Source organism: Macrotis lagotis, chromosome X (genome assembly GCF_037893015.1).
Source record: "Macrotis lagotis isolate mMagLag1 chromosome X, bilby.v1.9.chrom.fasta, whole genome shotgun sequence".
NCBI classification, from domain to species: domain Eukaryota; kingdom Metazoa; phylum Chordata; class Mammalia; order Peramelemorphia; family Peramelidae; genus Macrotis; species Macrotis lagotis.
This window is the reverse complement of record NC_133666.1, coordinates 669,972,511-669,997,995: the sequence shown is the minus strand read 5'-3', so window position 1 is coordinate 669,997,995 and position 25,485 is coordinate 669,972,511. Positions and strand designations below refer to the sequence as shown.

At 44.6% G+C, this 25,485-nt stretch overlaps 2 protein-coding genes across 5 annotated transcripts in view; one reads left to right on the top strand and one right to left on the bottom strand.

The window, feature by feature from the left end:
* The window catches only part of TMEM120B (transmembrane protein 120B), a 43,410-nt gene extending 32,835 nt beyond the window's left edge, over positions 1-10,575 (top strand). The window contains exons 7-12 of the mRNA XM_074205572.1: positions 4,648-4,713; positions 5,408-5,469; positions 6,095-6,187; positions 7,192-7,256; positions 8,288-8,356; positions 8,717-10,575. Of these exons, the coding sequence (XP_074061673.1) occupies positions 4,648-4,713; positions 5,408-5,469; positions 6,095-6,187; positions 7,192-7,256; positions 8,288-8,356; positions 8,717-8,827 (466 nt within the window). The 3' untranslated portion in view covers positions 8,828-10,575. The remainder of the gene's footprint in view (positions 1-4,647; positions 4,714-5,407; positions 5,470-6,094; positions 6,188-7,191; positions 7,257-8,287; positions 8,357-8,716) is intronic.
* RHOF (ras homolog family member F, filopodia associated) overlaps positions 4,958-25,485 on the bottom strand; it is a 58,844-nt gene continuing 38,316 nt past the window's right edge. For all 4 annotated transcript variants that reach the window (XM_074205575.1, XM_074205573.1, XM_074205574.1 and 1 more), the window contains 3 exons: positions 14,496-14,605; positions 12,696-12,830; positions 4,958-12,055 (listed from right to left, as the gene is read on the bottom strand). In XM_074205575.1, the coding sequence (XP_074061676.1) occupies positions 11,891-12,055; positions 12,696-12,830; positions 14,496-14,605 (410 nt within the window). In that variant the 3' untranslated portion in view covers positions 4,958-11,890. The remainder of the gene's footprint in view (positions 12,056-12,695; positions 12,831-14,495; positions 14,606-25,485) is intronic.

The following is a 25,485-nucleotide window of genomic DNA, read 5'->3' as shown; positions in this document are numbered from 1 at the left end:
AGTTGTCTTGACTCTGTCTTGCCATGCTGGATCATGATGACTTTGGAAGAGAGAGTGAGGCAGACGACTTTGTGCAGTTCTACCTCATTTAAAATTTGTGCATGCATCAAAAGACATCACACATAACCATTCCTCAAAGTCCTGTGGCAACAGGCAAGTGATGAAGCAGCAAGTGTAGATACACTGGGAGCTGTAGTCACAACCCTGCACACAGGTGGCCTGGACCATAGGGTCGTTTCTCCACTGAAAGCAGCAGTGAGATTTGGCAACCCCAGGTGACTGAGCAGCCCTTTTAAGGATCACATTGCTCACCCTCTGATGTGAGGAAGGAGCTAGAAAAGGGATCCTAAAAATTGTCTGCTTGCCACAACAGTTGGGGATTCCAGTGACACAAAAAAATCTACCATAATTTCTTCAAAGAAGATTCCACTCACCATCAGTGCATGGAATGTGTGCACGCTCATAGACAACACAAGAGCCAATAGACCTGAAAGACAAATAGCTCTTGTTGTGAGAGAACTCAACAAGTACGGTATCCAAGTAGCAACTGTGAGTGAAACAAGGCTGGCAAATGAAGGCTGGCGTACTGAAGTTTTTCTGAAGTGGCCACAGTGAAAGGGAATGCCATCAAGCTGGGGTAGGTTTTGCAATCAAAATTTATCTAGTCAACATTCTTGAATGCCTACCAAAAGGAGTGAATGACAGGCTCATGACAGTAAGATTACCCCTTTCAGAAAAATGCCATGCCATCATCATCAATGCCTATGCTCCCATCATGACGAATACTGATGAAGTTAAAGAAAAATTTTTTGAAGACCTTATCATCAATGTACCAAAAAAGGATAAGCTCATAATTTTGGGTGACTTTAATGCTAGAGTAGGCTCAGATTACCAGACATGACAGGGAGTCCTTGGGAAGAATGTAGTTGGAAACAGCAACAGCAATGGTCACCTACTACTGAAGATATGTGTATCTCATGACCTTCTCATCACAAAAGCTGTCTTCCATTTAGCTAAATGCCATAAAACTTTCTGGATGCACCTGGTAGCAAACACTGGTATCTAATAGATTATATGATTGTAAGGAGAAGAGAGAAACAAGATGTGAGAGTGACAAAGGCAGTGTGTAGTGCAGAGGGCTGGACTGATCACAGACTCATTTTCTCTAAGCTAAATATTCACATTCAACCCACACTTTGGCCCCAAGGCAAAATGAATACCAGAAGAATTAATATCTAAAGATTAGAGTATCTCTCTGAGTGGAAACAGTTTGTTGCTAACTTGGAGGAAAAATTGAGCCAACAGAGTTGGCAACAGAGGATCGAAAAAGAGTGGACAACTTTCAGAGAGCTAGTGTACAGTACTGCATTTGCTCCTCTGGGTCAGAACATTCATAAACATCGAGACTGGTTTGATGAAAATGATGAGGAAATACAGAAGCTACTAAATGAAAATGAGAATGCCACAGTGTTTTATAGCAGGATAGAGAAGGTAGCATTTAATTCTATCAAAAGTAAAGAGCAAGTGAAGCTTAGAGAGATGCAGATCTCTTGGCTCAGTAAGAAGGTAGATGAAATTCAATTTTATGCAGACTGTAACAAACTGAAATGCTTTTATGATGCCCTGAAGGCTATTTATGAGCCAACGTGCTGATGGATCCTCCTTGATCAAAAATAAAGACATGATCCTAGAGAGATGGGCTGAATACATCTCTAGTGTTCTTAACAGACCATTATCAGTCAATGCAGAAGTCATTGACCATTTACCTCAAGTTAAAATCAGTCAGTCTGTAGTTGAAGTTCCAATTTGTGCCTTTAGGTTCCTTTCAAGTGGTAAAGGAACCTAGTGCTGATTCTATTCCAGCTGAGATCTATAAGGTCGGGGATCCATTGCTCATCCAAAAATTGACTGAAATTTTTGAAATTTATATGGCATGAAGAGGTTATTTCCCAAGAATTCAAGAATGCCTCCATTGTCCATCTCTGTAAAGGTAAAAGGAACAAATTGTCCTGTGACAATCACAGGGGTTTTTCCTTTTAGTCATTACTGGTAAGATTCTTGACAGAGTCCTTCTCGATAGACTGATCCTTCACTTGGAAGATGGTCACCTCCCTAAGAACCTGTGTGGCTTCAGAAAGGGTTGAGGAACAGTCAATATGGTGTTTGCTGCCTGACAACTCCAGGAACAGAATAGAGGATTGTATACAACATTTGCAGATCTGACCAAGGTCTTTGATACTTGTCACTCATGAAGGTTTATGGAAAATTATGTCAAAATTTGGTTCCCCGAAGTTCATCAGTATTGTATGTCAGTCTTATGATGACATGCATACCCAGGTTCTGGGTACTGGATTATGCTCTTGAGATTTCCCAGTCACCAGTGGAGTAAAAACAAGGATGTGTCCTTGCTCCCATACTTTTTAGCATGTTGTTTTTCAACTGTGCTATCAAACACCTTCACTGAGGAGGAACATGGCCTCAGTCAGCTACCACACTGATGGCAAATTCTTCAATTTAAAAAGGCTACAAGCCAAGACTAAAGTGGAGTGTTGGTTCAGGATCTTTTGTTTGCAGATGATTGTGCAGTCTCTGAAGCTGAGATCAACAAAGGATGGACCAATTCTCTGCTGCCTATGTGCTCGCTTTGATATAACAATTAACATCAAGAAAATCCAGGTGCTCTATCAGCCAGCATCACACCATCCAAGTGTGGAACCATCAATTACAGCAAATGGAGAAGTTTTAAGGACTGTAGACAAGTCATTTGCATATATATGGATTTCCCTATGAATTCATGGGCCCCTTGAAATCACTCCTTGACCCTCTAGAGGCATGAGAGTCACAGCTTGGTATTTCTTACAGGACATGATAATGGAAAAAGTTAGAATCAGAGACTGTTGGAGCCACAAGGGACTTTAATAACTTGTGTTAAAAATTAGCAGAGGCCTCAAGAGAAGTGACTTGTCCAAGGGCACACTGTAAGTCACTGTCACGGCCAGGTATGGAATTCTGGGCTGTTCCCTGCATTGGGTTCCATTTTTGACTTTTCCCTTTCAAGTATCCTCTCCATCCCTTCTATTTTTTTTTTTAGGGTTTTGCAAGGCAAATGGGGTTAAGTGGCTTGTCCAAGGCCACACAGCTAGGTAATTATTAAGTGTCTGAGACTGGATTTGACCCCAGGTACTCCTGACTCCAGGGCCGGTGCTTTATCCACTTCACCACCTAGCTGCCCTATCCCTTCTATTTTTAAAGGAACAGTCAACTCCTCCCTTCCCCCCCCCTTTTATTGACTTGGGAGGCATGATGAGGGGTCTAGTCCAGTGGGATGTGTGTCCAGTGTGTTAGCTGGAGATGTTCTGCCTCTACATTTCTCTGGGGCAGGTCAGTGCCCTTCTCTGCCATAACTGAGAGCTATGTTGACTAAAAAATGAGGATAAATGATGAACCCTTTTTTCACAAGGTATCCTTAGGAGGGCAAGACACACCACAGACTAATAGCCCTGGAGAACAGAGTAAGTAGAGGAGGGTGTCCTAGATGTGTCTGCCACCATCTTTGTTTTTGGGGAGTGGTAGATGGGGAGGAAATGTGGATAGTCTGGTAGTAGGTGAGCATTGGGGCTATAGACATGATCCCTGCCATGACTGCCCTTATACACAGATTATTATTATTTCTCAATTATTTTAGTTATGTCTGACTCTCTGGGATCACATTTTGGGTTATCTTGATAAAGATACTGGAGTGGTTTGCCATTTCTTGTTCCAGGAATGAGGAAACTAAAGCAAAAAGGGTGAAGTCACTTGCCCAGCGTCACCCAACTAGTAAGTGTCTGAAGCTGGAATTCTACTTGGATTATTTTTGACTCGAGACCCTTCATCTCTTGTCTCCTTCATTTGAACCCATTTAATAATGCTGATTCCCTAAGTCTTCCATGACCATGGTCCCTGTCCTCCAGAAACTCATGGTCTTCTTGAGGAAACCTATTTTGCATTCATGAAACTGTTAGGAAAGAGGCCATATGATCTGTTTGGACAGTTGAACCCCGACTCTGAGTCTGGCAAGGATTTTTCTGTACTAAGTGAAGGTCAGTAGAATTCCCTGGTAGCCTAGTGGTTCTTTATCCAGAGAAAAAGAGCTGCCTGAGGCCAAGAATATCTTGATGTCCAAGTTCAGGAACTGTTGACCTGGGCTGATACTTAGGGGCTGACCCTTGGGGTCTGAAAGGCTGCTGCCCAGAAAGGGGACCTTCCCCCTAGGTAGTGAGTGGGCAAACTGTTGTTTGAAGCCAGAGCTTCTGCCTCCAGAGGGGCCGGGTCTCTTGGTGGTTGCGATGGGAACATATGAAATTTAAGTAGTTTGACTTCACTGGTGAACTTTCCCTCAGCCCAGAAAGGATGTGTGTGCATATGTGATGGGTGCCTGTGTGTGGGGGGGCCTTTCATCATGACATCCCCCCCCCCACCTGAAGGACCTTTCTTTTCAGTGACTCATCCAGAGCTGGGGTTGCTCAGCAAAAGCTCCTCCAAAAACACCTGGCTTTGATCTCTTGGTCACAGAAATCCCTGTAGCTGTGACATGAAGGGGCAGCTTCTTTCTCTCTTCACTTGATCTCCTTCCACCTAAGCTCCCTTTCTTTCTTTCTTTCCAAGAATTAAAGGCTGGTGGGTGTCTCACCACTATGTCTCCACGTTTCTGTCCGGGATAATGCTGACCTGGTGAGTTCTCTCTCCACCGCTCATCCCTGCTCAGGACGGGGGTGGGGGGTGGGGGTGGAAGACAAGAACATCCTAGTCCACTTTTAAGATATGGGATTTGCTTGGTAAACAGGATCAAGTCCGGGCTGGGTTGGGCCTAGATAGGCCGGCCTTTAAGGACACAGCCCCAAGCTCATCCCTTGGTCAAGGAGCAAGGGAGCAAGTCCATAGGCTCTGAGGCTACTTCCAGAGCCATGATGCCACGACCTGTCTTGGGGTTACTCAGAGAATGAAGCGTTAATGTGGTGCTTGTACCTCTAGATGGGTTGGGGTGAAGAGTAGAGCAATGAAAGAGAAAACAGTAGAGGGAGAGAACAGAATTAAGAGAAGGAGGGGAGAGAGCAGAGAAGAGAGGAGTGTAGAGAGGGAGAGAAGAGAGAATGGGAGAGTAGACAGTGGGGGACCAAGGGAGCTAGGGCCCAGCCCCAGAGAATTAAGGGATCAGTGAGGTGGAAAGCTCTGCTTTAGCATGACCTCAGGGTTGGGAAACTTGATGTATCTGGCAGTGAAGGGAGACTAGAGCCAAAGACATCTCTCTTTGCTGTGTGTCTCACCCAGGGCCATGGTGGGTGCATGATGGATGGGTTGGTGATGTGGACAGTTTTGATTTGACAATCTGGTCTCCTTGTATTTATTTTTCACTCCCCCCCCCCAGGCCAAATGGACTCATCTATCAAAAGTTTCGCAATCAGTTTTTAGCTTTTTCCATCTTCCAGAGTGAGTGCCTCTTTCCTTCTTCTTTGCCCCCAAGGTAGGGCCTTCGCTTGGCGGCAGAGGAGGGCTCTGTTCTCAACTGCCATTTGTATATAGGGGAGGGGGTCTGGCTTGCCAAGGGAGTGGAGTCAGAGTAGATCTGGGGAAGGAGTTGACTCAGATGCCTGTATTAAGGTTTAGGGGAGAGGCTATTTCCCCCGAAACCCAGCCCCTCCTGATTTCATGAGGTGGGCTGGGAGCCCCTGAACCTAAAGTCTTCCTCCCCCTGTCAAGGTCAGTGCCTTCTGGGTTTTTTGGTGTGTGAAATGAAAACCTCTATCTACCTTGTAGCTTTGGAGAACTACCTTGGGGTGGGTGGGGTAGAGATAGTTCCCTTCCATGTGCCTCACCCTTTAGTGTGATTTGAGGGGGTTGTGCGGAGAAAAAACTTCTAGCTCTGAAGTCAGAGGATTTGGATTCAAATGTCACCTCTATACTTAGCACTTGGATAACCTTGGGCAAGTCGCTAAGTTTCTCTGAGCCTAGTTTCCCCAACTGGCCTCTGAGCTCCCTTTCAGTTGGTTGGAGGTCTGTGACGTGGTGGCGTCCTCTCCATCACCTGAGACCCTCACACCCTGTCCCTCTACAGGCTGTGTCCAGTTCCTGCAATATTATTATCAGAGTGGATGCCTCTACAGACTCCGAGCTCTGGGGGAAAGGAATCATTTGGATCTCACAGTGGGTGAGTACCCCGTTGCTGAGCACACTCCACCAAGGTCAGGCATATCTTTATAGAAAAAATACAGATTTTATTAAAAGTTGAATATTGACTAGCAACACAGCCAACAACATTTGCTTAGGAACATAAAGGAATTTTAGCATGAAGAACCATTGCTTTTCCAGCATTCCTTCCAAGGCTTGTCTCTTTGCTCATTTATCCTTATTTACTTTTCTTCTTATTGGGTCAGATTTGATTTTATTAGTTCAAGTGGGACTGAATATTTGACACCTGGACTAAGGATCTCTGAAGTCCCTCAGGGCTCAAAAACCATGACCTTGTGACTTTTATTTTCTTTGGAAACTTGTCACAGAATAATAACAATCACAGATTGATTGTGTTCAAAGGGTTACAAAGCACTTTCTTTTGTTTTTTGGGGTTTTTTTAGGTTTTTGCAAGGCAAATGGGGTTAAGTGGCTTGCCCAAGGCCACACAGCTAGGTAATTATTAAGTGTCTGAGGCCGGATTTGAGCTTAGGTACTCCTGACTCCAGGGCTGGTGCTCTATTCACTGGGCCACCTAGCTGCCCCTGGTTAAGCAATTTTTACCCAGAGTCATATATGGCACAGTGGATAGAGCACTGGGCCTGGAGGTCGGATGATCTGAGAATCTGGTCTCAGATGCTTACTAGCTTTGTGACCTTAAACAAGTCACTTCACCCAGTTTGCCTCATTTCATGATAAAACACTCCAGTATTTTTGCCAAGAAAAGTCCCAATGGGATCACAAAGAGTCAGATACGACTGAAACAACTCAACAAAAATAGTCATATAACTATTGGGTAATTGAGAGACTAGGAAAGAAGTATGAGTATAGAGAGGTTGGCAAGAAAGGGGAGTGTAGACAAAGAGACAGGAGAAGAGGGAGAGAGACAGAGATTGGGATCAGGCATCTGGTTCTGCTGCCATCAGGCCCTGTGGTATGTATCTGATGTCCCCCTTTCCCCCAACTCTGCCTTCTCTTCCACAGAGGGATTCCAGTCTTGGATGTGGAGGGGCCTTACTTTTCTGCTTCCATTCTTATTCTGTGGTCATGTAAGTGACTTGGAGGGGATCCTATCCTCTTGGTTCTCATGTTCTTCCAGGCTATGTTCCTGGTTCTGTTTGTGTCTATTTAAGACTGGGTCTTCCCCACTCCCAGACACTGGACCTGGATGTGTTGCTGACATGGCAACTGGAATGATAATAATGGAGAGATATGAGAATAGTAATAATGGGTGAAGGACTGGCCTTGGAGTTAGGAATAAATAATATTGACAGTGCCAACAATGGGCATAAATATGGCTCTGACAATGTGCCAGGTCTCCCTTGACCCTCAAAACAGCTATGGGTTGTTTCTATATTTTACAGATTAGGAAACTGAGGCTTTTCTAAGACTCTAAAGTGTACCTTATCCCTAATTAAAAAAATAGTAATAACACTGATAATAGTAATGCATAAGAGGTTACAAAGTGACTTGGACTGAGGAATTTTTAGTTCATTCTGAAGCTTCTAGAAGAAAGGGTTCTTAAGCCAGGATCCAGATTCCCAAGGGGCCGGTGGATTGATTTCAGGGAGGGGGAGGTCCTGTTTATAACAGCAACAATGATAATAACTATCATTAAGAAAAGACATTAAAGTTTGTACTTTATATATTTGTTATCTCATTGGATACCATGAATAATTTCTGTTTCAATCAAATTATTTTTCTTTGTCCTGTTATTTTATTTTAGATATGTAAAATTATGATTCTGAGGTCCAGAGAGTCCCCCAGTCTTCCTGCTTGCCCAAGGGGTCTGGGACACAGACATGGCTAAGAAGCCTTGGGCTCCAGCCTGGAAGCCCTCCTAGCCCAGTGTGGGGGTTGGGAAAGGGCATGAACCACTGGCACATTGAGCCCAGCTCCTGGTCAGCTTCATTAATACCTTTAAGTCCCCTTTGGGGGGAATGTTGAGGAAACTGAGCAGGGATTCCACACTCCATATTTCAAACTCCATTTGAGATTCAAATGATTCCTTTCCCCCTGGGTCTCTAGGGGCATCCACTCTGATAGTAAAGGGGTTGCCATTTGATTTTTCTCCCTCCAGTTCTGGCAACTTTATAACGCCATCACATTGTTTGAGCTCTCTACCCATGAAGAATGCAAAGAGTGGCAGGTATGGGGGAACCAGTGGGAGAGGGGTGGAAGTCCAGGTATCCCTGCCATTGCCCTGGGGCTTGCTCTCCTGAAGTCTTCCTGTCAGAATGAGTGGGGGAAAGTCAGGTGATGCAGGACAGCTCCTGCAGACAGGCCAGGGCCTATCCTTTGAATTTGAGAAGGAAGCAGCTGCTCATGGGTGAGAAGCTATATGCCCCCCACCTTCTTTACTTTGGCCCCTGAGAGCTAGGGAGCAATGGTGTAGACTGATGGGTGGAGGGGGATGAGGAGGTTTTCAGACTCTGCCCCAAATAGAAACTTGCTACTAAGCCCTTGCCTTGTCCTGATTCCTCTCTCCTTCTTTGTCCACCCTGTCCAGGTCTTCGTCTTGGCCATCACATTTCTCATCCTCTTCTTGGGTAATTTCCTGACCACACTCAAAGTTGTGCATGCCAAACTCCAGAAGAATAGAGACAAAATGAAGTTATGAGCAACGATGCCTTCCCTGCCCTGGCACTCTGGACTCTGACCTGGCGAGGGGAATACTGGGGGACCTTGTTGTCTTGGACACTATTTCCCAGGTGGCTCCTCTCTGGTCTCGGGCCTCTGGAGTGCTGGGAGCAGACCCTGAGACCTCCGTCACACCTAGCTCGAGACTTGAAGAATGTGATCTCTTCCATTCAGTATTACCCCAGACCGTGCCCTACCCAATCTGGATGCCTGGTTCCCTGTTTGTGTCTATTTAAGACTGGGTCTTCCCCACTCCCTGGAACCAGAGACCTCTCTTGCCCTCATAGCTGCCAGCCCACACAGGTTTAATACCTTTCTAGGGAGGCTCTCCTTCAGACTGTGTAGGAGTGGGGAGAGCAAGCATGTTTCGCATCTCCCCATGTTTAAGATTTTTGTTTTGGAAGTGAACTTTGGGCTCTGCCCTACTGTTCTGGCCTAAGGTGGGAATGGGCAGTGAATCCTTCAATGTCCTTGGGCCTTGTCCTCCTCTCCCTGGGAATGCTGCTATTCCCCCAGGATCCTCCCCTCTTCCTCTCTCCCTCCCCCAGTGTGGTACCTAAGGTCTTAGAGAACCACTTCATATCATCATCATCATCATCATCATCATCATCATCATCATCACCACCATCACCACTACCACCATGGTCATCTTTGTCTCTGAGTCTCTCCTCTCTTCTGTCTCTTATCTCTGCCTGTCTCTGGTGGCGGTAATGCCTCCTGGGGCCAAGCCCTTGGTGACTTTTTCTTGGGACTTTCTTCCCCTCTCCTTACGCCTCCCCGACATGTTTGTGTTGGAGAGAGGGGATAAATGTTTACAAGACAAAACCTGGACTCCAACAGGCATGCCTAGGGTTCTGCTGCTCCACCGAGTGTAATGGGAAGAATATTGGATTTGAAGACAAGGACCTGGTCTAAGACCTGGCCGTCATTTACTTGTCTGAGCATTGACCATCCATGTCCTCCTCTCTGGGCTTCCAACTCCTATTCTTCAGTGGAGGCCTAAACAGAGCTCCCTGAAGCCCCTATGACTATGACTATGGCTATGACTTTAAAGCCACTAACTCCCTCTCAGGCCCCTCTGTAGGGTCCTTGCATGCCCACCTCTCACCTAGAATAGCTGCCTGGGTCTGGGTGTCCTGGACCTGCTGCTTCTGAAGAGTGGACAGCATGTTGAATGGCACCAGCAGAGGGTGCTGTGGGCCACTGGATGTGGATGGGTTTGAAGTGGGAGTGGAGGAAACTCAATTTCCGAACTCGGGATGAGTTCTCTCTCCTCAAGGGCAGTGTGGGCACACTCAGGGAAAACTGGGCTTGGCCTAGAACTCTTAAGAACTCTCTTCCAGCCAGCCTTACAGTCCTTAGGAATGCAGGCTACTGGGAGATGTCATTCAAGAGGGGAATTTGGGGGAGGAGAGAAAAACAGGAAAAAAACAAGTGAAATTTCTCTTTTAATCTGCCATTTTAAGGGATCTGGCTTTTGTGCTACCCCCCTCCTGTGGGTAATTGAGAATTGATTCTATCTGGGTGGTGACCACGCCATAAGCATCTCCCTCAACCACCACTATCTTGGTGGGGTGAAGGTGGAGGAGGGTGGCTATGAGCAGTCAGCACCAGCCTGAATCCCCCCCCCCCCAAATCTCCTTCCCTTTCTTCCTAATCTTCAGATGACTGACATCCCCCTCCCAAATGCTGGGATGGTTTTGTTTTTAATAAAAATTCTCTCTTGTCCGAGGCCTACTTTCTTTGAAAGGAAGGGATTTAAATGGAGATGGATGATAAGAGACAGCTGCTCCTCGAGACCAGGGCATTGATCAGCAGTTCTACCTGCCCAGTATGGCAGGCCCAGCCCTAGCCCTGTTGACCCATTCCAGGGACTTTGATGAGAGTTTTTGTGAGGCCATGTCCCCTTTCAAATTTCAGAGCAGAGGGGACAGGGATCTTCCTATCCCAGGAAAGTGAGAGAACACAATTGTTTGACCATGGGCAGGCAGACGGGCATCCAAGGGATAGTGGTTGCTGTCTGCAACTTTGTGATAGGTTCCAGACTCTGGGGACAGGAAGGAAGAGGGAGCTGGGCTGCTTATCTAGGCCACACAAGGTTTGGGAAGTGGGAAGGGATGCGCCTGAGAGGATTATTTGAGGCACAATAGAATGGACTAAGTCTGCCTTCCAGTGGTCTTTGTCTTTTCCCAAGCCAGTAACAGGGTCCAGCTCCATCACTTCTTTTACAGTGGTGGTTTTTAATGTCAAACATGTGGCCAAGATGGTGTGAGAAAGGGGCTTTGGGAATCCCAGAGTCTCCTTTAGACGTGCTTCGGGCAGCAGGCGTCCTGTAAGTCAACTGGGGGACGCACAGTAGGGTTTTGAAAGTCAACTAATCCAGTCTGTACAAGAACAAGACCTCGGCCAAACCTCCGCCCAGCCAAATTTCCATCCTGCAGGAGACGGGCATCTACCTCTCCAAGCAGCTCCTCTGAGTGCTAGGAAACTTGTCCTTTTGTCCCAGGCCTTATCTGGCTCAGTCCTTTGCTTAGCCCAGAGGGCTTGGCCGAGCCCCCTCCTCCTCCCTGCTGCCCATGTGGTCCACTTAACAGGTGGATACAGATCCAAGCACCAGCTCCCCAGTAGAGTGGTAGCAGGGAAGCTCCTTGAGGGTGGGGATTGTTCCATCTATCACAGAGCCTGGGACAAGGGTGCTTAGTAATAAATGAAGGTGGATGGATCGCCTCAGCTAGGCAGCCTCCAAGCCCCATTTTTGGCATGAGGGCCAAACCCAAGTGACTGGTTGGAAGTCATTGACTCCAACCAGAAGGAAAGACATCATCCCTGGGAGGCTGCACCCTACTGTGGGGGTCTCGCCAGTTCTGCGCTGACTCAGAGTTAGGAAAGGAGTCGCCTGGGCATGGGGTCTAGGGTCCCTTCCCAGAACAGCAGTGGTATTGCCCTCCCCCCTCCCTCCCCAGCCTCTAGCTCCAAAGGAGACTGGAGAAACAGACTCGCTTGGCCCAGCCCATCCAGGGGCTGTCCAGGACCTGGGATCCCATCACAGCAGCAGGCAGATGTGCCTTTTCTTCTTTCGTTGGGCCTTCTTGAGAGCACTAAGGGCAACCTTGGTGGCCTCTCGGAACACGTCCTCCACGTTCTCCCGAAACTTGGCAGAACACTCCAGATACAAAGCTGCCTTCATCTGTTGGCAGGCACTCTCACCCTGTGGGGGAAGCAGGGTCCTGAATTAATCACTAGTAGCTTAGGGTTGTGGGGGGAGGCACCCTGGCCAGGTAACCCTGAGCTTGGGAGATTAGCAGGGGCCAGAAACCTCAGCTCCCACCCCTCCCCAATGATCCTCCCAATCCCGCTTCCTCAGTCTGATGCAGCCTGGAAGAATTACATGACACGGGGGGATGGGAGAGATGAAAACAATTTATAACTTGGACAGTCACTCCCTCCTCATCAGCCCCAGATGCCCCGTCCTCTCCACCCTGGGACCAGCCCTCGCCAGGCTGTGTTGATGGAAAATAAAGGACTGTTTGTCGTTGGACAGGTGCTGGTCCCATAAAGGAGCTCAGCTTCTGCCAGATGAATCTCTGATAGGCTACAAGGAGGGGCAGAGAGAAAATAAGAGGAGAAAAGGGGAGAGACGAGGATTTTAAAATATCAGAACAATTCAACGCAGGAGTGATGACAGGATTCCTTCAACCACCCCAGATACAGAGACAGACCATTTGGGATTCTTCAGAGGAGCCCCAGTTTGTGCAAAGGCAAGTCTCCAGAGAACCATGCTCACACTGTGTCAGGAAGGGACCCATGCCTGGGGCTGGGGATCCCAGAAGTCTCCAACTTCCACTGACCTGGGCATAGGTGATGGGTTCTAGGTCAGCAGCTCGAAGCTTCCGCAACTGCTCCTTGTCCTTTCGCAAGTCAGTCTTGCAGCCAATGAGAACCATAGGAGTCCCATGGCAGAAGTGAGTGACCTCAGGGTACCACTGTAGGGATGGAGTAGATAAGCAAAGATAGCATCAATCCTAGGGACTGGTGGGGTTTGTGTCATAATAAATTCTCTAAACAATCGCTATAAAATCCTAGATCTTAAGCTGGATGGGATCTTCAAGGCTAACTGGTCCAATCCATTCCTTAACAAATGGGGAAACTGAGGCTCAGGGATCAGATGTGAATTGTCCAAAGTCATACAAGTAGCATCAATTCAAAACAGAAAGCTCTGGATCATGCTTCCTAATTTTACTGAAAGGGAGACTGGTCCATGGAGGGGAAGTGACTTGCTCAAAGTCACACAGGCAGTAAGAAATGGGCCCAAGTCCTTTGATTCCAGAGCCAGACCTCTTTCTGTAATGTCTATCCAAACCTGTGATATAGGGTAAAGGCATGTGGATTTGAATTCCCGTTTTGTTACCTATTAAACAGACCTTAACAGAGACATTTCTCTCTAGGTCTCCACTTATTCATCTGTAAAATGAAATCTAAGGGTTTATCCGGCTCTAAATAATTTTAATGACTGAAAATAAAAGAACTAGATCTGTAAGTTCATTGCCATATGAATTGAAGTGAAAACTGGTATATTCTCAGTTGAGGAAACTTTCACCATGCTCACAGAGCAGGTAAGCACCTCCGACACAAGCTATGGAACCAAAGGCAAACCAATTAACCTTATCTGCCTCATCCGTAAAATGGGGCTAAGTTTAGCACTTACCTCACAAGGTGGTAAGATCACACAAGGTAACACCATGAAACTTATAGTCTTGGAGCACTGTCATTGAGGTAAGTGTTCCCATTTTATAGATGGAGAAACTGAGTCTACTAGCGGTGAAGTGACTTGCCCAGGGTCACATGGCTAATACTGTCACATCTGGGTCCTGAAGCTCTATATCTACCCTAACCTCTCAGATAACAACAACAACAATAATAATAATTTAACCTTTCCGTATTGCTTCAAAGTTTGCAAAGCATTTTACTTGCATTATTTTATTTTCCCGCCACCCCTGTGAAGTAGGTGTGATTATCCCCATCTTATGGATGGGGAAACTAGTCAGAGGTAAAGTGACTTGTTCCAGTGCTCCGGCTCCTGGTACCACCACTCAGTCTCTTCCTGGCCTTGGGCAATTTATAAATTTTTTTGTTTTTTAGATTTTTCAAGGGAATGAGGTTAAGTGGCTTGCCCAAGGCCACACAGCTAGGTCATTATTTAAGTGTTTAAGGCCAAATTTGAACTCAGGTTATTCCTGACTTCAGGGCCAGTGCTCTGTCCACTGCACCACCTAGCCGCCCTGTAATTTGTAAATCTTTCTGAACTCGTTGCCTTATCTGAAAAATGAGGGGGATGATCTTTGCCCTACTTACATCTTGGGGTTGTGGCATACTTTGCAACCCTGAAAGTGAAGGAATTTAAGGAAGGAAGTTGTGATTCCCATGATCTCTGAGCAAACATTGAGTAACTTTATGCCAGGCTCGGCCTGGCTCTAGGTAGGGGCATGTGTCCCTGCACATGGAGACCTTGCAGATTTTAGCCATACTTTATAATCCCAGACTCCACTGGCTACTTCCCTTCCAATAGGAGCTTTCCTTGGTGCTGACCTTTTCCCACAGTCCCACCCAGTGACCAGAGGGTCAGAATTCGTGGGGAACAGAACCCTCACCTTAATGAGCACATTGTCATAACTGGTAGGGTTCATGACATCATAGCAAATGAGGACAAGGTGAGTGTTCTGGTACGACAGTGGACGAAGGCGGTCATAATCTTCCTGACCTGAGAAAGTTAGGGATAAAGATTGATCAAATGCCATTCAGTCATACTTGGCCAAGAATTTCCTTTATAACATTGCTGTTCAGTCATTTCAATCATGTCTGACTCTGCATGACCCTAATTCGGGTTTTCTTGGCAAAGATGCTGGAGTAATTTGCCATTTTCTTCTCTAGCTCATTTTACAAATAAAGAAACTGAGGCAAATAGTGTTAAAGTGACTTGTCCAGGTTACACAGCTAGTAAAAGTGTCTGAGACCATATTTGAAGTCAGACCTTCCTGATTCCACCACCACTGCACCACCTAGCTGCCTTTAATAACATACCAAATAAATTTTTGATTAAATGATCAACTAGTCTCAGTTTGAAGGCCTCCAGTGAAAGAAAACCCATTACTTCCTCAGATAACCCATTGTACTTTTGGATAGCTGTTGATTTGGAAGATCTGGGTTTTTTTTTGAATTTATATAAGGCAAGGGTGGCTAGGTAATGGATAAAACATTGGCCCTGGAGTTAGGAGTACCTGGGTCTGACACTTAATAATTACCTAGCTGTGTGGCCTTGGGCAAGCCACTTAACTCTGTTTGCCTTGCAAGAGAAAAAAAAACTTTAAAAAAATGTATATAAGGCAATGGGGTTAAGTGACTTGCCCAAGGTCACACAAGCCAGGCTATTATAAAGTATCTGAGGCTGAATTTGAACTCAGGCTGTCCTGACTCCAGGGCTGGTGCTCTATCTACTGCGCCACCTGGCTGCCCTAGGAAGATTTTCCTTAGCTTCTTTGCAAGTTTTACCCCTTGGTTCCTCTGGCCATTGGGGTCCAAGAACTTATATAGACCTCTCAAGTAGTAGTAGTAATAATGATAAATAAACAACAGTAACAATCTACCATTTGTGTTTTATATATTCATACATAGTCTATGCAGATTCCCCCTCCGCGTACATCTACCTATCTGCCTATTTATATATAAGCATACATAGTAGGTAAATAACTAAAAGGTGGCGTGAGCCAGAGGGCACTAGAAGTTGGGGGGGAAGAGCCAAGGCTTCACCGGATGAAATCTTGACCTTCATCTTGAGAGGCAGAAGGGGGGAAGGGAAGGGCAGCCCAGGCAATTGGGGGAGGGGCAGAGATGAGCCACAGAGGGTCACCTGCCAAGAACCAAACTAAGGCCAGTTTGGCTGGATTATCAAGTGAGGGAGGGGGGATGATGACCAACAGGGCTGGAGCCAGATAGTGAAGGACTTTCAAAATCAAACAGAGGAATGTGCACTTTATCTGAGAGGCACCAGGGAGCCACAGGAGCTCACGGAGAAGGTAAGCACCTCAGACACAAGCTATGGAACCAAAGGCAAATCAATTAACCTTATCTGCCTCATCTGTAAAATGGGGATAAGTTTAGCACTTACTTCACAAGGTTGTCAAGATCACACAAGACCATTTTTACAAAACTCCTGGAAACCCTTAGAAAAACTATATAAATTTTAGCTGTTGTTGTAATGACTAAACCCAGAAGAGAGCAGAGTCCTGAAGACAGAGAGGATAGACATCCAGAAGGAGAGGGCATCCCTCTGGGGAAACTGTGTCAAATGCAGCCATTAGATTTGTCAATTAAGGGATCCCTGGCAACTTTGGAGAGAGCAATTTCAGCTGAGTGATGAGTTTGGAATCCAGTTTGCAAAAGGATGAAGAAAGGAAATGGAAGCAGCAACTATACAGTTTTTTCATAGGAATTTGGCTGAAAAAAAAAAGGAAGAGGCAAGAGGATAGTAACTTGAGGGGATGGCAGAGTCCCATGAAGATTTTTTTTAAAGGATAGGAGATGGGGCAGCTAGGTGGTGCAGTGGTTAGAGCACCAGCCCTGGAGTCAGGAGGATCTGAGTTCAAATTCGACCTTAGACACTTAATAATTACTTGGCTGTGTGATCTTGGGCAAGTCACTTAACCCCCTGCAAAAAAAAAAGGATAGGAGATGTGTATGTATGAAATTAGAAGGAAAGTGAGCAGTATAGACAGTAACTCTCTCTGCTCTGTTCTGTCCATCAACCTTCCTGGCTTCCTTTAAGTCCTAACTAAATCCCCACCTTCTCCAGGTAGCCTTCACCAGCCCCTTCTCATTCCAGTGCCTTCCTTCTGTTAATTATTTCCTCTTTATCCTTGATAAAGCCAATTTTGTATATAATTGTTCACATGTTATGATCGAGGATACGTGTCCAAGGGTTGGTCTTAGCAAGAAGGGTCACCTCTGTCTGAGACTGGAGGAGAGCAGGAAAGAGGAAGAGGTGAGGTCAAAGGTTTTGAGATAGAGGTTGGGAAAAGAGGGAAAAACACTTCCTTATCTACAATATATTGGGAAAAACTGTACTAAACACTATTGACAAATAGTATCATCTCATTTGGTACAACAATTATACAAAGTAGGGTGCTACTATCATCCTCATTTTACAATTGAAGAAACTGAGGTTAGATGATTTGCACAGGGTCATGCAGCTGGTAAGTGTCTGAGGCTGAATTTGAACAAGTCTTCCTGATTCCGGGCCATTATACCACTCTCTGCCTCTACTCACCAAAGAGGCAAGATTTTCAACTGAAGAGGAGGAAAGGAGATGTGTGGGAGAGTCAAGCAGGGAAGAGAAAGTTTGGAATTGCTCCTATGGGGATTCAGATATGGAATCAATTATGGAGATATAAAGGAAGTTCCTTGCTATAACAAAGGTGGGTAACAAGGAATTATAATGTACCCAGGAATATTGGTGTACTGATATATGTTTATATCAGTATATACAAGATGCATGCAAGCCAATACAAGGTAGTTTGGCAGCTGGAGGGGGTACAGGGTGAGAGGAAGGGAGGGGAATCAAGAAAGGCAAGAATGACAGCCTTGGAAAAGGCACGGAGATGGGAGGTGGAATGTCCCCTGTAACAAATAACAAGAAAAACAAAGTGGGGGGCAGCTAGGTGGCACAGTGGATAGAGCACCAGCCCTGGAGTCAGTAGGTTCAAATTCGACCTCAGACACTTAATAATGACCTAGCTGTGTGACCTTGGGCAAGCCACTTAACCCCATTTGCCTTGCAAAAACCTAAAAATAAATAAATAAGAAAGACAAAGTGGCTGCTGTAGAATGTGATATGGCAACTGGAACTGGGTCCTTAAGGACTTCTCCAATCCCTTACATCTAATGGCTGCCAACCCTCTTGCCTTCTTGATTTCTCTTCTCTGGACTTGTCCATGGTACCCAGCTATGTGAACAATATTTTGCTTGTCTGTTATCATCTCCCTCATTGTGGACATTGTCTCTCTCAATGAAATTTTTCTTTCTTTTCCCTGTTCTCCCTATTTTTTCTCTTTCTTTTCCATTTTTCTAATTCTTTCTGTCCTCCATTCTTTTTCTCTTCATTCTTTCTCTTTTCTTTTGCCCTCCCTTTCTCTTTTTCCCATTCTTTCTCACTTTCCCCCTTTTTTCTTCTTTTTCCTTTTCTTTTCCCCACTCTTCCTCTCATTCTATTCATTGACTAAGTACTTATTATTAAGTATGTATTTTGTGCCATCTACCTAGTGACTGGCTGGGGCACTGGAGGAAGCAGCTATACGAAGGGAGGAATGTTGACTTGAGGCATGGGTAAATGGGGTGGTGCTGTCTTTATCTTTAGTTCTTCAGCTTCACTCAGTGTGCCCTTGACCAAGGTCACTTCCCCCTCTGGGTCTCAGTTTTCTCATCTGTAAAATGGAGGGGGGAGTTGAGACTCTCTAACCCCTAAGGTTCCTTCAGCTATAAATTCACAGCCTTGACTCACATGGAGTCACTTGTCTAAGACTAGAATTGTCAGTGCTGTTACTCTGCTGTGACAGAGGCAGTTTCCTCACTGAAAGAGCCCTGGGTGGAGGATCCCAGGACAGACCCCCAAAAAGAAATGTGCCAGTCATTGGGGATGCAAAGGCAGAGAGAGATGAGCCAGCCCCTGTCCTCAAGGAGTTTACATTATACTTGAGGAATATGACGTGGAGGGGTGGTGGATAGAGTACCAGCCGTGGAGGCAGGAGTTCAAATCTGACCTCAGACACTTAATAATTACCTAGCTGTGTGACTTTGGGAAAGTCACTTGACCCCATTGCCTTGCCAAAAAAAAAAACAAACCCCAAACCTAAGGAATATGACATGGACCCAGAGGTGTAAATTCAAGACATAGCATCAGAGTAGAGGAGGGGAGGGTGGGTTAACATCTAAGAGAAATTGGGGAAAGCAGTTTGGAAGAGGTGACACTTGAAAGGTGAGCAGGATGAACAAAAAGGACCCAGCCTAAGCAAAGGAACAGAGGTGGGAGGTGTAAGGGCATGAAAAGGCAGCAGTGAGTGAGCTAGTGTGACCACAGGGTAAGTGCAAGGAAGTAAATTGAAAAGATGGAGGCAGATCACGAAAGACTTTAAATGCCAAACAGAGGAGTTTGAACTTTATCCTAGAGGTACCAGGGAATTACTAAAGTTCCTTGAGGAGGGAAGCGACAGGAACAGACTTGTTCTGTAGAAATATCAATTGGACAGCTATGGAGAGGAAAGCCTGGAACCAGGAAGACCAATTAAGGACTATGGCAATTGCCTAGCAGAAAGATGGTGGAATAAACCAAGATGGTGGCTGGGTTAATAAAGAGAAGGGGGCAAAATTGAGAGAGATTATAGATGTAAAAAAAGATACATCAAATACTTTGTAGTTTCCTTTTACGTTTTGTTTTCCTCTATTAGGGTAGTAATGTGGTACAGTGGTTAGAGTGTCAGTCTGGACACAGGAAGATCCGAGTTCAAATCCAACCTCAGACACTTACTAGATTGGACAAATCACTTCACCCTGTGTACCTTTGGTTTCCTCATCTGTAAAATGAGCTAGAGTAGAAAATGACCAAAGTATCTTTGCCATGAAAACCCTAAATGGGGTCATGGTGAGTCACACAAGACTAAAAATGGCTGAATAATGAATGTTTGCTATTACTCTCGACCTTGTGTCACCTAGAAATTTGATAAGTGTGATTTGTTCATGCCTTTATCCAAATACATGATAAAGAAGTTAAATAGGACCTGGCCAAGCACAGATGTGTGGGCTACTCCACTAGACACGCTAAGTTGACATCAATCCTCTTAGTGACTATTCTTTTGGCCTAACGATTAGGTCAGATCCAAAATCATCCAGGTGTCCTATCATTTAGAAATAGTCATTACTAAGGCTTTATCTATCTAGTCCCTACTATATGACTGCTAGGGCAACTGGGGCATAATATATAGAGTGGGCCTGGAGTCAGGAAGATTCATCTTTCTGAGTTTTAAATCTGGTCTCAGACCCTTACTAGCACTGTGACCCTGGGCAAGTCACCTAAGCCTGTTGGTGTCAGTTTCTTCATCTACATAATGAGCTGGAGAAGGACACGGCAAAGCCATTCTAGTATCTTTGTGAAAAAAACCTCAGCACCTCAATGACAATGAACAGCAATAAAATGTTTCAGAGACTGTGCCAAATCTTTGGAAAATATTGTCATCCAGCATATTCAATTTGGATCAATGTATAGCATAGAAATGTAAAGACTATCAGACTGTCTTCTGTGGGGGTTGGGGGAGGGAAGCAAGATTGGGGGAAAATTGTAAAATTAAAAAAAAATTTTAAAATTATCCTTTGATTTGATCCCCAAAACATCTGACAGGTATTTATTATCCACATTTTACAGTTTTAAGGAAACTGAAGCAATCAGGGTTAGATGACTTGTCCAGGGTCACACGGCTAGTAAGTGTCTGAGACTGGATTTGAATTGAGGTTTTCTTGACTCCAGACCCATACTTGTTCCACTGTGACACCTAGCTGCTGTTAATTCACCTCCTCCCATCTTGTCTACAAGAACAATGAGAGACTTTATGAATTGTTTTGCTGAAACCTAGGTAAATCATTATCAACAAAAGCTGATTGGTCTACCCGTGTGGTACCATTGTCAAAAAAAGCAATGAGGTTAGTTTGGCATGACTTGCTCATGATGAAGCCACTTCCGTTTTTTAAGAGGTTCATAAACCATCCCTTTGACATCATGTGCTAGGGTTTTACCAGGAATCCAAGGCAAGTTCCCTGGACTATAGTTTGTAATAGTCATAAGCAGCATTTATGCAGGCTGTCCCCCAAATCTCATTATTATTATTATTATTATTATTAACTTTAATAGCTTAAATAGACTTCTGGGTTACTTATCTAATGCTTTAAACTTAAAGTTTGGCAGACATATAACAACTATGAGTTGACCACTATACTTTCGATTATATCCATTTTTATGGATAAAGAAACTGAGGCTGAGAGAGGTTAAGTGAGCCCAAAGTCACACAACTAATAACTATCCGAATGTGGATATGAATAGGCCTTTTCTGACTCCAAGGCCAGGATTCTCTTTACTATACCTCTGAGAGCTCTCTCTCTCTCTCTCTCTCTCTCTCTCTCACACACACACACACACACACATAAGCACACATGCACACACCCACACCCACACCACACACTTTTGGCTATTTCCCATCCTATAGTACTTCTCTTATTCATAATGATCTTTTGAGGATCCAAAGTCCATGACTCAGCATTTGTATAATAATAGCTCAAAATATACCAGGCACTTTACAATTTATTGATTCTCACAACAACCCTGGAAGGTATTATCTATTATCTAGTATTATCCCCATTTTGCAAATACGGAAACAAAGGCAAATGGAGGTTAAGACTTCTCCAAGGTCACCCAGTTGAGGTCAGATTTGAACTCAGGTCTTCCTGACTCCAGATCCAGTCTGCTATCTACTGTGTCACCTAGGACCCTGGGTCAGAATTCATCTGGATCCTGGTGGCTTGAATTCATTGAGGACACCTCAGTGCTCTCCCAAAATCTCCACGCTTTTTTCAGTTCCCTGTTGACCACTTTTGTTCCTCCCTTATCTGAAAATTCTTTTCCTTGTTGGAGAACAGCAAAGCAAAGGAAGAGCTATATAGTTCTGCCTTCTCCCAATTAACTGTGATTTCACCCTATAGACAGCAAGGGAAAGATCTATTCTATAAGTGATTGAATTAGCTCAGTTCTATTTGCAAATTTTTAATAAATGCATCTCATTCATTCATTTAATTCAATAAGATTTATTAAGCACCTACTAGGTTCCAGCCCCTGTGCTGGGGATTAAAAAGACAAAGGCACATCTACACAGGTATCATCATGGATTTATATTTCAATTGTTGGTCAGTTGTTTTTTGGTTGTGTTGGACCATGTCAGGACCCCTTTTGGGGTTTTCATGGCAAAGATACTCTAATGGTCCATCATTTCCTTTTGCAATTCATTTTACAGATGAAGAAACTGAGACAAACTTAAGGGACTTGCCCAGGCCACACAGCTAGTAAGTGTCTGAGATATGAACTTGGGAAGGTGAATCTTCTTGGTTCCAGACCTTTTGCCCTATTCATTGAACCACCTAGGTGCCCAAACCTGTGTTTTAGTAATATCAATTGGGCAATGGGTTGGAGAGAGGCGATACCAAGGGGATGGGGATCATCTTGAAGGTTACTGTTCTGTGGGAGTGAATAGAAGGTGGCAGATGTGAGAGATGTTGCAGAGAATCAAAAAGGCCTTAATCCTGATTAGATATGTGGAATGGGGGAGAATGAAGAGTTGAAGAATGATTCCAGTTTGCCAACTTAGGGGACAGGAAAGATGGCAGCACCCTCTCTACAAGTGGAGAAGTTAGGAAGAGAAGTTGGAGTTTTTTGGGGATGGGTGGGAAGATAATCGGGTGCATTTTGGACATGAGGAATTTGAGATCTCCAGGTGGGACGCTGAAAGGAGGGTGGAGATGTGAACCTAGGGATCAGGAGAGAGATGAAGGCTTTGGATGATTATATGCATGGAGATGACAGTTGGATCCATGGCAGCTAGAGATCACTTAAGAGAAAGAACAAGGAGACATGAAAAGAGGTTCAAGAGCAGAGTCCTGTGGTAAACCCAAAGTTAGGAGGCATGGTGTAGATGAGGATGCCAACTAGGAAGGCTGAGAAGGCTTGATCAGATGGTAGAAGGACAAGTAGAAGGGAACAGTCACAAAAACCCAAGGAGGAGACAATATCAGAAAGAGAAAGTGATTGCTAGTGTTAAATGGGGCAGAGACAGGTGTACTGGCAAATATTTAACAAATGGCTCTCCACTTCATTTATTTTAGGTTTTTGCAAGGCAATGGGGTTAAGTGGCTTGCCCAAGGCCACACAGCTACGTCATTATTAAGTGTTTGAGATCGCACTTGAACTCAGGTCCTCCTGACTCCAGGGCTGGTGCTCTATCCACTGCACCACCTAGCTGCCCCTTGACTCTCCACTTTAAACAAAAGTATACATGGCATACTTTCAAGTTTAATATGCATTAATAACATTATCTCCATCACGTCTTTCAGTCTAGAAAAATCACTCCCCCCCCCCAAAATCAAGCCTTGATTTGTAGCATTTGCTAATTTTTTGTGTTATAAATGTTCCTACTGAAGGGGGAGGGGAGAGGGAGAGAGACAGAGTCAGAGAGAAAGGAAGAAAGAGAAAGAAAAAGGAAGAAAAACAGAGGAGAGGAAGGGAGGGGAGGGGTGGGGGTAGAGAGAGAAAAAAAACAGCCGTAGCTGACACCTGAATAACCTGGTCCACCAAATCACTAGTGTATCATAGTCTATATCAAGCTTTTTGACCTGTTTCCTGAGTTTCTCCATTTCCCCTTTCTGGCCAGGTGGTCTGTTGTCTACTACTGTTGCACTCTAACTTCTGTTTTTCCTCTTGTTAATCTTTGCCCAGATGTTTTCCACCAGGCTTCTTTACTCTGATTCCTGCATTTTTACATTTGGGTATATCTACTTAATACATATAACTGGGATAGTGCAGTGGATGGAACACCAGCCCGGGAATCAGGAGGACTGGAGTTCAAATCTGGTCTCAGACATTTACTAGCTGTGGGAGGATCCTGGGCAGCTCACTTAACCCTGATTGCTTACATGTGAGATGTGTGTATGTATATTTTATAGGAACATATATGTATATTCACAAATATATATACATATACACACACTTCATTTTTTAACCTGATTTGTTCTTTTGAATAAAGTAAGTCCTTCTTCCATCCCATTCCCATCTCACCTTCTTGTATTAAGATATCTTGTTTGCCTTGTTCATTGGTCATAGTCTCTATATGTGCATATGGATATCTGGGCCATGAAGCACTCACTACCTCTCTCTTTGGACACAATCTCCCATGCATCACTAGTCTTCTCTACCATTATATTTGTGGCCTTCATTGTGCCTACTACTCTATGGTTTTTGCTTTGACAGTCATATATAGGTAATTCTCTCCCTCTTTCCTCCTACCCCTTTCAGTTCAATTCAACAAACATTATTTAATTTAACTTCTTTTGACTGGAATTTCAAGGCTCTAAGCAAATCCAGTCTTGCCAGAATTTATGAGGTAGACCCCCCCCCCCAATATCTGGGTATGGGCATAAAGCCACGGACCAAAAAAAAATCTAAATCTAATTTTCAAATCCAATTTTTCTTTCTTTCTTTTCCTCCCTCCTTCTCTGACCTATATTTTTTTCTTGCAAGGCAATGGGGTTAAGTGACTTGACCAAGATCACACAGCTAGGTAATTATTAAGTATCTGAGGCCAAATTTGAACCTGGGGCCTCCTGACCCCAGGGCTGGTACTTTATCCACTGTGCCACCTAGCTTCCCTGTCCTATACATCTTGAGACAACTTCCCTTACAGATTTTTGATCATGGGATCCATCTCTTGTTTCTTTGAATTCAATCAGTTAAGAAGCATTTTTAAAATTTTTAAAGATTTATTTCTTTATTTAAGGCAATGGGATTAAGTAATTTGCCCAAGGTCACACAGCTAGGCAATTAAGTGTCTGAGGCTGGATTTAAACTCAGGGCCAGGGCTTCATCCACTGTGCCACCTAGCTGTCCCTAAGAAGCATTTTTAAAGCAGTTGATGCTGAACACTAGGAAGGAAAAAAAGCAATTTTATCATATGGTTTCCCTAAATTGAGCATGTGCCTCCAAATCTGGCTGTCTTTCCCCACCTTACCTAGATGGAAAAGCTGACTTGGAGCTGATTGTTCCCATCCCAACTTCCCATTTTCTTCAAGGATCTCCAGTGTTAGCAAAGTAGCTGGCACAAAGTAGGTGTTTTAAAAAGATTTATTCAAAATTGCTGATTGATTTCTGCTCCTCTTTTTTTGAGGGGGGGGAATCCAGATCTGTGACTTTCTCAATGTTGATGATGTTTGCCCTTCTCAAAGAAGGCCATGATATCAGGGAGGTGATGCCATGACTTGCAAGTGAATTGGATTTGAGTGAGGTGGGTGCTGTGCTAAGTCATCAGGCTCACTTTCTCCTCCAAAACCATCAGGGTCTAGTGACCAGATATGAATCAGGATGACTGGAGATGACCCTGGTAATCAGGGTTAAGTGACTTGTCCAAGGTCACACAGATACTAAGTATCTGAGGTCGAATTTGAACTCAGATCCTTTCTGATTTCATAGCTAGTACTCTACCCACTGTCCCTTTTTTTCTCAATGTAGAGAGCTTCTGGTGTGGGAACACTCTCTCATTTCAGATCTCCACTGTTTCTTCAACTGACAGACTTAGAGACTTGCCTAGAGAACTCAGAGGTTAAATGACTTGGCTAGGGTCACACAATCAACATGAGTCAGAGATAGAATTTGACCTTGCCTCCAAGGTCAGTTCTCTATCTACCATACTATGCCGTCTCTCGTACTTTTCTATTCTGAAGCCCCTACCTTTAACTCTCAAAAGAGATAAAAATATCAACTTTTTTCTTGCCCAAGATACATCTTTC